At 29.8% G+C, this 13,913-nt stretch overlaps 1 protein-coding gene across 1 annotated transcript; it reads left to right on the forward strand.

The window, feature by feature from the left end:
• Positions 1-4,856: 4,856 nt before the first annotated feature.
• LOC149893345 (uncharacterized) lies at positions 4,857-8,972 on the forward strand. The gene is made up of 5 exons (XM_090067885.1): positions 4,857-5,103; positions 6,702-7,175; positions 7,342-7,586; positions 7,761-7,920; positions 8,618-8,972. Exons 1-5 carry the CDS (start codon positions 4,878-4,880, stop codon positions 8,800-8,802), a joined length of 1,290 nt encoding a protein of 429 aa, XP_089924011.1. The 5' UTR covers positions 4,857-4,877; the 3' UTR covers positions 8,803-8,972.
• Positions 8,973-13,913: the final 4,941 nt, after the last annotated feature.

Genomic DNA, 13,913 nt, shown 5'->3' on the forward strand with positions numbered 1-13,913 from the left:
CTTAACGTGAATAAAAACTTAACCAAAATTGCTAAAATTATTATTTACGTAAAGCTGACCAATTACTGAGTAAAAGCAATAATTTTTTTTATTCACTTCGCCTTTTGAAGACATCACAATATTTCACATTTTTCTCAATTAGATTTATTTAAAAGAGTTTATTATTTTAATTTAGTGTTACAATTTTCTTAATGGCATGGGTTTATTAGCGACATGTATAAATAAACCTATGACATTGTAAAATTAAAATAATTCCTGCTAACGTTAGACCAACGTTTAGCGACAAGGCCTTGTCTCTAATTAACACTTGTTATTAGTAAAAAAGATTCGTATTTATTTTTTTAATAAATTGTATTTTAAGAGAAAAGCTATACAGATGTTTTTTAAAAACACCTATTTAGCTTTTCTTTTAAAGTTTTAACTAATATATATAGAATTAATTAGTAATTAGATAAATATTATAATATAATTTGTATTCATTTTACTAATTTATTACTGCTCTGTTCTTTGAGCACTCTAATTTTAGAACACACTAACATAATTTACACATAATATACAAATTATTTATATATGTTCATATATATATATATATATATATATATATATATATATATATATATATATATATATACACAGTAGCGTGCAAAAGTTTAGAAACACCTACTTTTTTTCAGTTTATAACGCATAACTTTTCACAAACTTTCTCAAATAACCTGAAATTTTTACCGAATGTGCTCTATATTATAACAATTCAAAACCCATTTCACAAAATTTTTAAAACTCACCGGTCAAATAATTTTTATTGTTTTTTTTTAAAAGGCTTCCGTGCAAAAGTTTAGAAACAGTATAATAACCCGCAATTATATCAGTTTTTTGTAACCAAAAGCATTACAAAAGGTCAAATTTTTCTGAAATTTATTGTTTGAATTAACTTCAGATATTTCAAAAGCAATTAAGTATAACTAACTGAGAAATTATTTGTGAAGTTTTATAATTCAATTAAGTAGTGATATTTTAAAAGCATGGGAAAGGCTAAGGAAGTTTCAGATGAAATAAAGAAACTAATTATAAAAGCTGTGGGGAAAAAAATGACTTACAAAAGGATTTCTGAACTTTACAATGTTTCTAAACCAGGAATATGTCACATTATGAAAAGGTTTCGTCAGCGCAAAACTATTGAAAGCAAGCCTCGCCCTGGAAGATCTAAAGTTACAACTGAAAAGGCTTATGGATTATTAGTAAGGTTTTGCAAGAATAATCCTCACATGACTGCTATCGAACTTAATTCAATTATGCATCAGTTTCATGTCACAAACTGAGGCGTTGATACAACTAAACATCGATTACGACAAAATAATCTGTATGATCTCCGTCCAGTTAAGAAACCTCTTATATCTGCGAGAAATTTAAGAACCAGAATAAAATTTGCGAGAGATCATCTCAGCTGGACAGTTAATGATTGGTCAAAAGTCCTTTTCTCCGATGAATCAAAGTTTATGCTATTCAGTAGTGACGGAATTAGATATGTCAGACGTTCAATAGGAGACAGATTCAATCCAAAATATCAGTTACCTACTGTTAAACATGGAGGAGGAAATGTTAAGGTTTGGGGGTGTTTTAGTCGTGACAACCTGGGTCCCATTCATCGCATAGAAGGTATTATGGACCAAAGAGCTTATTTAGACATAATGAAGAACATTATGCTGCCCCATGCAAAGGACAAAATGAATCGCAATTGGATCTTTTAACAAGATAATGACCCAAAGCATTGTGCCAGATCTGTTAAGGAATATTTTCAATCAAAAAATGTCAGTGTTCTTGAATGGCCTTCACAGAGCCCCAGATCTCAATCCCATTGAGCATCTTTGGGAGTACATTGACAGGCAATTAGTTAGTAGAAAACCAACCAACAAAGACAGTTTATTTGGTTTGATTAAAGAATGTTGGTATAATATTCCTCAGGATGTTCTTATTAATTTAGTTGATTCGATGCCTCGTCGCTGTTATGCTGTTTTAAAGGCAAATGGATATGCCACCAAATACTTACTTTTTTATTGAAACTATTTTATTAAAAAATTGTAAATTTTGAAAGTTTTAGTAAATATTTCAGCTTTATAGAAATAAGTAATAATCCAAATTAAACTGTTTCTAAACTTTTGCACGGAAGTCTTTTCAAAAAAACAATAAAAATTAATTGACTGGTGAGTTTTAAAAATTTTGTGAAATGGATTTTGAATAATTATAATATAGAGCACATTCGGTAAAAATTTCAGGTTATTTGAAAAAGTATATATATATATATATATATATATATATATATATATATATGTTTCTATTATTTTTGTTATTAGTTTATTTTTTATTTTTCCGGTTTGTAACTAGCTATGAATGCAAGTAACTCAAATCGCTGGTCAAAATATAAATCTGTTACAAGAGCTGTTAAACGACATTTTCAGGATATTGAAAATGCTATTAGTCTAGATAACCTGGCTACACGGGTTAATGTAACAAGTGAAACTACAACCAATAAAGTGATAGATGGTACTTTTAATGTGATTAACAATGAGAAATATAATACATGGGATAGTAAATATGATGAGATAAGTGTAAATGACATTACTAATAAAGAATTTGATTATTTTTCATCATTTTCTGATGATCAGCTACACATTGATAAAAATATAATATATTTTTCATCAGAATCTAGTGATGAAAATGAAGAAACAAAAAGAACACCATGCATTAAAGAATCACTTGTTCAATGGGCATTAAAGCACAATATTTGTCAAAACAGCTTAACCGATCTATTAAAAATTTTGTCTCCATATCATGCGTTACCTAAAGATGCTAGAACATTATTACAAACAAAACCATGTTCTGGCATTGGAGATATGAACGATATTTTTGGTAACAATGGCAATTACTTACATATAGGTATTAAAAACCAGCTTGAAATATTATTGGCAAGTTATCATCCAGCATCTTATACTTCTAAAATAGTTGAAATGCTTATAAACATTGATGGGTTGCCTTTATATAAAAGTTCTGCAAAGCAGTTCTGGCCAATTTTGTTCATTGCTAAAGTAGGACAAATGTTTTCCAAGCCGTTAGTAGTTTCTATCTTTGCTGGTACTAGCAAGCCAGCTTCTGCTGCTGAATTCTTTAAAAGATTTGTTGTTGAATTGTTAACAGTTAAAGAGAATGGCATTAATGTAAATGGATGTCAATTTTCTATAAATATTCATAGTTTTATTTGCGATGCACCAGCTCGTGCTTTTATAAAATGTACTAAAGGACATACAGCATATTACGGTTGTGAAAGATGTGTGCAAAAAGGAAAGTATGTGGAACATAAAATTGTCTTTCCAGAGTTAAATGCCAAGAAGCGCACAGATCAATCATTTGCTTCTCAGTTACAAAAGCAGCATCATAAACAAGACACAGAGTCACCCTTATTGCCACTTAATGTTGGATTAGTTTCTAATGTGCCCCTAGAATACATGCACTTGATATGTCTTGGTGCTATGCGAAGGTTGCTTATGCACTGGCTACGAGGTAATAGAAATATTAAAATAAGTGCTCAAATTGCAGAAAATATTTCCATTGATTTACAAACTTTAGCAAAACATGTTTGCCTTGAATTTGCACGTAAGCCAAGAAGTCTGAAACATATTGATCGATGGAAGGCAGTAGAGTTTAGACTTTTTCTTTGCTATTTAGGGCCATTAGTGTTGAGAGGACGTCTACAATCACGACTATATCACCACTTCATGTTACTACATGTGGCAGTGTCTATTTTGATAAGTTCTGAGTATTGTAGCACTTATATAGATTATGCTGAGAAACTTTTAAATAAATTTGTCCAAAAGTTACCTGAACTGTATGGTGAAAGTTCCGTAAATTATACATTGCATAGTCTTACACACATATGTGATGATGTAAGAAAATATGGACCATTAGATAACTTTAGTGCGTTTCCTTTTGAAAATGCCTTAGGAGGACTAAAAAAATTACTCAGGAATGGAAATTTGCCACTGCAACAAGTTTGCAGAAGATTATCTGAAGTAGGTACAACATCTTATACCTTTAATAAACCATGTAGTTATGAGCCTATAGTGTCTAAAGTGCACTTTAAAGGTCCTACTTTAGGAATGGATTGCGTTCAATATGAAAAACTTGTGTACTGTGGTTTTACACTAACTCTAGATGCCTGTAACAACTGTGTGCTCTTAGATTCTGGAAAATTATTTGTGGTTAAAAATGTTGTTAAATGTAGGAACAACAGAATTATTTTAATTGGTCATTATTTTAATACACACATGAACTTTTATTTATATCCTTGTCCGTCCAATACTTTTAATGTATTTAAGGTTTCACAGCTATCCTCAAAATTAGTTTTCATACAGTTAAATGCAATAAAAACAAAATGTATGGTTCTTCAGAAACAAGATTATTTTGTAGTTTATCCTCTACTTCATGGATCAGCCATTGATCACTAAGATTACTGTTAATTATCATTGCATAAAACAGCACACTGTACTGTTATTACTTATTGATGATTATAAATAGTATGAAAATTGTCTTAAGTTATAGTTATAAAATTGTCATCAGTTATTTTTGTAAATAATTACCCACTAGGGGATTCTTGTTTATGTGTATATATTGTAAAAAAATATGTACTAAAGAGGGTTCATAAAGTAAATATAGGCATTCTATTTTTATTTTTAATTTGTTTTTATTGGATTCACCTCCCCAAAACTGATGGAGCCACTACACATAAAGAGGCTATTCTTATTTATTATTTACTAATTTATAACTTAGTCAATTGTTTCCTTTACCACTTTTAAAATTTGTATGTTTTTATGTAATAGTTGAACATGCTGAAACTCAACTCTCAAAAGAAATATTCTATTGTGTCCTTTGAAGAAAATGAAAAAGGTTGCATGGAAGTTGTGCCAACTTGTTGGTTACTTAGTTCATACGAAGTTTGGTGGCCAAGTCACCTCAAGTCTATGTCACATGTTGGAAAACTCATATCTGACTGTGTGATGCCTAATGAAAGTCTATGGGAGAAACTGCCTGTTAGATTGCTGGGAAATTCTAGTAAGCATATGTAATGGTAATCAATAACATAACAACAATAACAAGATATTTATTTTTCTATAATCATTTTTTACAATAATATAAATTATTATTATTATTACAAAATCATAATAATTTATAGTAATAATAACAACAAAAAAAAAAATTTATATATAAAAATAGTTAATATTATATCATAATTATTATGATATAATATTAACTATTTTTATATATATAAAATATTTTTTATATATAAAAAAAAACAAAAAAAATGTATATATAAAAATAGTTAATATTGTATCATAATTATTATGATATAATATTAACTATTTTTATACATACGTTTTTCTTTTGTTTTTGTTTTTTTATTACTATAAATTATTTTTATTTTTCATATTACTAAATAATATGACCCACCATAGTTTAATGACCTCTAAAATTAAAGGGCGTTCAAACTTTATATAGTCATAATTTTCAAACACTTAAAGATTAGTGCATGAAATTTTAAATTTGTACATGAATTTTAATTTAGTTAATAATAGTTAAAAAGTATTTTGTAAACTTATTTCCCTCTCATGATTAGAGCAAGGGGCCAAAATATTATGGTTTATGCAGTGCAGCATCATGCCGAGGTAAAACTGGCTCAAATATATATAACAACATAGTTTTTTGAATTAGTACCTTCTAAAGGCTAGGTAAAGCACCTTAAAATGCTAGGTAGTTTAAAAGGCAATTTCGAGAAATATAGATTTATTCTGCGCATGCATCTTTTCAGTATTGTTTTTAGAGACGTGGAACAATGTTTCTGATAAAGCTCTGCAAACTTATTTTCAGAAGGGCTTGTATGACTATATTTAATATAGTATTGAATACAATATTATATTGTATTGAATATAATATTATATTGAAGGGAATAATATGACTAATAATAAGCATATAGACATATAACATACAAAACACACATAAACCAGTAAACATGAAAATAAAATTTATAATAAAAAAAAGGAAAAATAAACAAAAAAGGTAAAGATAATTATCATATCATTAGAAAGAAAATATAAAGTGTTTTCCAAATATTTTTATTACTTTTAAAAAACCTATTATATTGTATATAAAAAACCTATTATATGTTTTAGTTTATTTTAAGTTTTACATCCTTTTGTGGTTTGGATGGTTTTCCATAATGTCATTTAAATGACATTATGGAGAAGTTAAGTCCTGATGTTAATTTGGTATGCAGATCAGGTCTGCAAACTTTCATTGCAATACTACCACTAGGATGAATATCATCTAGGAGATTACTGTGAAATGCAGAGAAACAAATTTGCTCCATTTGTTTGTTTCCATTTTGTTTGTCAAGGTTTGTGCTTGTAGCTATAGAATTTATAGAGGTGTATAAAAACAATAAGGGCTCATAAGAACCCTACTGACTATACTCATGAGGTGAATATATTAAAAATAAATAAAAGCATGACAATGCTTTTAGCATGACATTAGCATGACAATGAAAAATATAAAATATAAGTGGTAGTACTGTATTAGATTAGTAATTTATTTAAGCAATTATTATCTATTTAAGCAGGTATTATTTACATATTTTTATATAACTTTTTTTGTAGATACATTATTAGGAGCAAATGAAAAAGCAGAACAGCTTCTTTATACTTCAAATATAGAAAGTGACGAAAGCAATGAATTTGATATTGCTCCTCTAAAAAAGCGACAAAGAAAATCTTCAAAAAATTTTAATGAGTTTCATGACTGTGAAAACATCAATATGTCGCCTTCATTTAAAGAAGCGATTCCCATGAGTAAAATCTTTCGAAAACCAAAGAATCTAAAATCAGGTAGTTCGAAAAGTTTTCAGACAAGCCAGGAAGAACGCAGCATTTCTTCGATTGCGGCAAGTGAAAACTACGAACCAACATTTATTGCAAACAGCTCTACTAATGCATGCATTAAGAAGTCAGATTCAATAATTAAAAATACATCTCCTCAATTGAACAATTTCGAAGAGCCTGAAAGTAGTGAAGACTACATCCCTCTCCCATTACCCATAAATACAATAGATGACCTTTGCAAGTCAGTTTTTGGTAATAATTTGTGTATTTTTTTTACTATTTTATTATAGTTTTATTGTATATTGTTTATATATATTTTTATGGCATAATGTTAAAAAAGCAATTAAGAAATCAATCAATATGAAATTAGAATTATAGTTACCATATTATATTCATGATATCAATTTTACATTTGCAGCTTTTCAAGGAAAGTGTCTGCGCTTGATTTCCAGCATGCAATATGAAATCAAGCAGGTTAACCAAAGATTGAACTCTATGGAGCAACGAATGATAACTATTGCGTTATCATCTTCAAGTACTACTAGATCATCAGCAGCTGGTCAAACAATGCCAATTATAAGATGGGAAATTCCTATTGAAACAAATGATGATTTGCTGGCCACAGAGCAGCTATTGTCTGATAAAGACAAAATGAATTCTCTTGTAAGTTATATATTCTCATATATTCACATATAATATACATTAACGTGAACACAGTTTGTAATCATACAACTAGTATTTGCTTTGAGGTCAGCTAAATTTATTGTGGAATATAATTTAGTAAAATTTAGTAAAATGTTTTATATAATAAATCTATTCGTGCATATTGGCTATTAGATTCTCAGATTGGTATTAGTCGGTGGGGAAGATTATAAAAAGATGACTTCGAATGTGATGGCTTCTTTATTGTCAAAAGAGGTTAGCCTGCAATACTCTATGCAAGGCCGAAAGAACAAAAAGTCTTTTATAAGCTTAGTGCTATATAAGTGTGTGATAGGTAAAATGTTGTGTTTATTAAATTAACCACCTATTTTTTTATTATTTTTATGGTACTTAAATTTAAAAAGTTATGATTGCATTTAAAGTTTTAATATCTACTATTTATTGTATAATAATTATTTATTGTATTATTGCATATTGTTTATTTTATATTATTTGTATGGGAAGGGAGGCAATTTTTACACTTTTCCAAAACTTCAGATTTTTGAGATTAATCACAAATCTCTGATTTATTTTGAAAATTTATCTTTACTGATCTAAAACTTGTTTCTAGAAATATAAATTGCAACTTTTAAACCTCTTTTTTAGTTGAAGAGAGAAAAAAAAAAGAGTAGCCTCTTCGACTGAAGCGGCCCCCTCGGCCTTGGGCAAGTGAAGAATAGAAAAATAATCTAATTAGCTAAAATCTAAATTTTGAAAAAGATTTGTAAAAACAATAGTTTGATCTAATTTATAATTTATTGTACTGTAGAATTTTTATCGAATTTTGTAATATTTAATAAATAGATTATAGATATAGTCATTAATCTCAGAGAATATTAAAGCTGAAGATTTGAGACATTATGTTTCTTTAGCTGTAAAGAGTAACTAAAGTTATTGTTTATATTTTAGTTAATTGAGATATTGAATAGCTAAAGAAAAATACTATATATAGTATGTTAAATAATAACCAATAAAATATTTTTGCCTTACAGCTGCTGTACAACAGAAATTTAATAAATGTACAGATAAAGAAATCAGAGATCGGATGAGCTGTTTTCTTGCACAAGCTGGAGATAGGAATGGAGGTCGAAAAAATCGTTTCTCAAAGGTGCCAACGATTAATCCAGATAGACAATGTATCGACAATGAACATATAGACATTGATTTTAATAATTGATTAATTGTGCTTGTGATTCTTGTTTTGTCTAATAATTGATATATATTTAAATGTTTATTTTTCTCGCTTGTCAATAATTAAAAGAACATTGTGAAATTGTAATAATAAAAAAAAGTGTTAATAAAGTGTCAACGTAATAATGCACCAATTGATGCATTATTATTCATGAATGTTTGCGCGAATGTTTTTACTACAAGCAACAACATTAGACCCATATATGGGTCTAATGTGCCAATATTGATCTAAATATACTTAGATCAATATTGGCGCATGTTTGAGAACACTAATAAATTAAGCTATTTAGGCAATATTGTACCAATATTTAGCCAATATTGGTACAATATTATAAATCAATATTGGCGCAATATCGCACAATGTAGCCCTTTTCAATATTGTGCCAATATTGTACTCAATAATGCGCCAATGTTGATGCCAATAATGGGCCAATATAGCTCCAATATTGCTTGCTACTAGGGTATCCTCAGAAAGATGTTTTTGATAAAATGTTTTTAGAAGGCTGGAATATTAAAGATAAAAAGGAAGCTTCTTCGCACTTTTCAATGTCCGTCGCATAACTTCACTATAGATTGCTTCTATATCTTTTATGTATCATTGAACTTCGCATTAAGCTTTATCTATGTCCATTGGATATAGATAAATTTTATATATAAATACCTTGTTTGACAAATACTTTACGTTAAAAAGAGAAAAATGTTTCATAAGGACAAATTTCCTTCATGTGTAACCACATTAATTTCCAATGTTAAAAATTCTTCTCACTAGTATGATTTAGAGATTCCTCGTAAACCTCGTAAGGTCTCCGGGAGTGGGTGGGTGGGTTGGGTAAAATATTCCCCGCATCGCAGTTTTTCGTGCATAACGTTTTATGCTTACGCATTGGATCAAATCCTTTTTATGAATTTTCCTTCATAAGTTTAATGTACAGAAAAAACATTGTTTAATTATTTAGTCGTATGTAAGCAAATTACTTAGTCATGTATGTAAGCGAATTAAGCATGAAAATTTAACATATCCAAGTTTCGGAATTGTTTGTCCTCTTAATGACAATATTCACATATGTAGTAAAAATTACATTATGTATGTTAAAAAGTTTCACTCTGCATCTTCAAAAAGAGTCATGGGACAAGCGATGCAAGATCACTCCATATTCTTGTTCGCGTTTTCGTCTGATTGGATGCAGGTGGGCTCAGTCCTGGTTGCACTCCGATTGCCAGCATAGCCTTAAAAACAGAAGATCGGTTTGGAATTGACGGGTTCGAGCAATCAGTGGTCAAATCCATTAATTAGCAACTTCTACCAGGAAAAGGCGGCGCTTATCAAGAGTCATAAACATTTGTGATCTTTCCATTGAGGGTTCTTGAGAGTCCAGACTACGAATACGCTGAGGCAAGCGACATATTAGTTAAGTTATATATCCATAGAAAACTGAAGAAAAGGAAAAAACAATTAACCTTCAGCAAACTGCGTTTTCTATTTTTTAAAGACAATTAATCAGTATTGATATAACCTTAGTAGGGCCCTGCGAATCGCTTCGATTCGATTCGCGAATCAAATGTCGCCTCGATTCGAGATTCGATTCGAAAAAAATGATTCGAGTTTTTCGAATCATTTTTTTATTTAAATTACTTTATGTTTTCATACAAACGGCGTTAAAAAGTTTTCAAAATATCAATATTTATGCTATCAGAAAATTCAGCGGTAGAGTAATTTTGGAACGTAAACATACTTTTCATTAAAATTAATTGTCGATTAGGGATTTAAACAGAGCGGAACGCAAATTAGTAACGCCAAAGTTAGGTTTTATTTTTTGCGTCGTTAATGTTTGACTTCGCTTTCACTAAAGTAATTTTAAATTCGATACTTTTTGTTTCTGCTACATCAAGCTATTTTCGCATCAAGCTATAAAATGACTTCTAAAAAATCGGCAGTTAAAGAATTCTTTGAAAAAAAATGAGTATTCTGGCAATGCAAACAAGAAAATTGCAACAAAAAGTATTCTGTTCAGAAAACTGGAACTTTATCTCATCTATGGAACCATTTAAAACGTGACCATAAAAAACTACACGTAGAAGCAACAAAAAAGCGCACATCTGCTACTAAAAGAAAAAAGAATTCCGATAACACAATCGAGCAATCATCAAGTTCCTTGTTAAATTCGTATTTTATTCGACCTCCAATAGATACAGTTATTAAAAAAAACTACGACCGTGCAGTGCTTAGATTTGTAATTGAAGATGGAAGATCATTTGAGACAACTTCTGGATCTGGCTTTATTAATCTGTGCTCGGTGCTTACTCAAGGGCAATATCATCCACCACACCCGACCACTTCATCTCGAAATTTAGGTGACATGGTCGATGATTTATACATTAGCTTCCAACAAAGTATAAAAAGGCAGTTTATCTCCAAACCTAGCATCACTTTTGATCACTTTAAAGCCGACAATGGCAATAACTTTCTTGTTTCTACTTGCCACTTTATTTCATCCTCTTGGGTTTTACAATCATGTTGTTTATCAGTTGTAAATCTGGAAGTAATAAATGCTTGTCACAAAGCTACTTCCACTGAAGAAATTTTAAGAAACGTGCTGTCAAAATTTGATTTGACTTCAGATAATATTTTCCAAGCTACAACCGATAATACTCCTAGTATGCCATGCACACTTAAACTCCTAGTATGCCATGCACACTTCTTGGGATTGATTGGTTAGGCTGTTGTGCTCATAAACTCCAACTTTGTGTGAAATCAGCTATACACAACCAACCAATTCTTGTTACATTAATTAGCAAGGCTCATAAAAGTAGTAGGATTTTTTCACTCGCCATCAGTTGGACAGGCAGCTCTCAAAAAGTATCAGATTTCTCAAGGAAAACCTGAGTCAAAGCCTCCAATGGATGTGGAAACGCGCTTTAACAGCACTTCTAACTTATTGGAATGGATTTAAAAAAATAATGATTCTATAGAGATTGCTCTAGTTGAGTGTTCACAAAAAAAAAACTGTATGAAAGTGCCACCGACTTGTCTAATTGAAACACAAGTGCAATTATTAAAAACAGTCACTCCTATTTTTAATGCAGTATCTTAAGCCAATACTATACTAAGTGCGGAAAAAAGCGTAAGTATTAGTTTAGTTTATTCGTGCATTACAACTTTGAAAAATTATCTTCGCTTGATATATAAAAGAGGGATGGGTAAATTTGTTGACGATCTTATTACCCAGTTGGAAATGTGGTTTGATTTAAGTGAAGACGTTTTTCTTACCGCTACTTTCTTAGACCCTCGATTTAAATCAGAAATGTTTACTTTGGCAGAGAAACAAATCGTAAAATCTTATCTAATGACATGAAAAAAAACACGATTTAAATATTACTATGATTACCGCTGAAATTCAACTCGAAGTAGCAAATTTGTCATCTGAAGCAAATGGAATTTTTGATAAAATATTTGAACATATCACTGAAAATCGTACTCTACCAGAGAAAAGAACTTTAGATCAGCAATTACATTTTGAAACTACTGCATACATCGAAGAGAAAACGTTGGGACGTTCAGATTGTTCTATTCTGTACTGGAAAAACAAACGTAATATTTTCCCTTTATTATCAAAAGTTGCAACTGATTTTCTTGCTGTTCAAGCCACAAATTCTTCGTCTGAAAGAGTTAACTCTGTGGGAGGAGGAGTGATCGACTGTAAACGCAATAGTCTTTCCGAGCAAAATGCGGAACGGTTAATTTGGGCTAGAAGTAACAAAAAGAGTTTGTTCAAATAACATTCATATTTTGTATAGTATACATAAAAATAAAGATAAAAAACTTGAATTTCTTTCAACTAGTGATTCGATTCGTGATTCGATTCGATTCGCGAATCAAGACCTGCTTCGATTCGAGATTCGATTCGAAACTAAAAATGCCGATTCGCAGGGCCCTAAACCATAGTTAATAAGTTGTATTCCATCGATAAATCAAAAAATTAACGTAATTTTAATTGCTTTAGTTAAATATGTGCTTCCATCAAATGATATGCAAGAGCCATTGCCGGGGTAATTTTTATAATCAAAAATGGTTATAAAAAATCGCGACCCGATAAAGATTGATTAAGGTTTCATCAAACAAATCTTCAAGAAAACGTTAAAAGCAAGTATTGATAATGGAAGATGAGAGAACGTCAAAACAGAAGATCTAGTGGATGAAGTTCCGTATGAAAATAAGATGAACAATCAGCATATTCTTTGTATAAAATAAGATTGAATAATAAATGAGTTTTTATTTTTTTGTAATTGAGGAAATAAGATACTTTGACTTTTTATATCATGTAAGATAACTAATCATTATTCTATATTATGTTATTTATTTGTTATTTATTTACTTGTTTACTATTAAGATGCTTTTAATGAAATCATTTGCTAAATATTCTAGAACAGAACCTCATTTTAAAACAAACACGTTTTATCACGTTATTGAAACGTTCATCTTTAAAATAAAAAAAGAATAAGATCTTACTATCTAATATACTTTTATTTAGATTTTTAATGTTTTTTAATTTAGATCTATTTATAAGAACATCCCGTTTAAGTTTCGACTCGTTCTTTTTCTTTTTGTATAACTTATATCTACTACAATAAGCAACTGTAATTGTGCCCCTCCGCTTTCGACATCCCTGTAAAAGGAACTAATCGACATCCCCGTAAAAGGAACTAATCGATAAGACATTATGCATTATTTTATTCCCAATGCTTTTTAACAAGCCAGCATTTGTGTATCCCTGTTTTAAACTACTAAGTCTTTAATGGTAGCAGATATTGTTTAAGGCTTCTAAATTAAAACGTTTAAAATTCCGTGCTGGATGTCTCTTAAGACATAAACTTTAAGATATAAATATTTAAAATGTTGTCATTTTGTCTGCATCTTCAGAATTAAAGTTTTCTAAATTCAAGGGTCATGATTTTAAAATGTAACTGGAAAAATTGAAACAAAACATTAATTGGTGCACACTCCTCTATAAGCTTTAAAAACTTATTCCACCACACGGTGGAGAGTATGTACCAAAAATTAACAAAACTAAGTTATGACTAAATTTTAAAATAAAATTA

Source organism: Hydra viridissima, unplaced genomic scaffold (genome assembly GCF_058129835.1).
Source record: "Hydra viridissima isolate aposymbiotic clone 2 unplaced genomic scaffold, HvirCarnegie_v1 scaffold_1, whole genome shotgun sequence".
NCBI classification, from domain to species: Eukaryota; Metazoa; Cnidaria; class Hydrozoa; order Anthoathecata; family Hydridae; genus Hydra; species Hydra viridissima.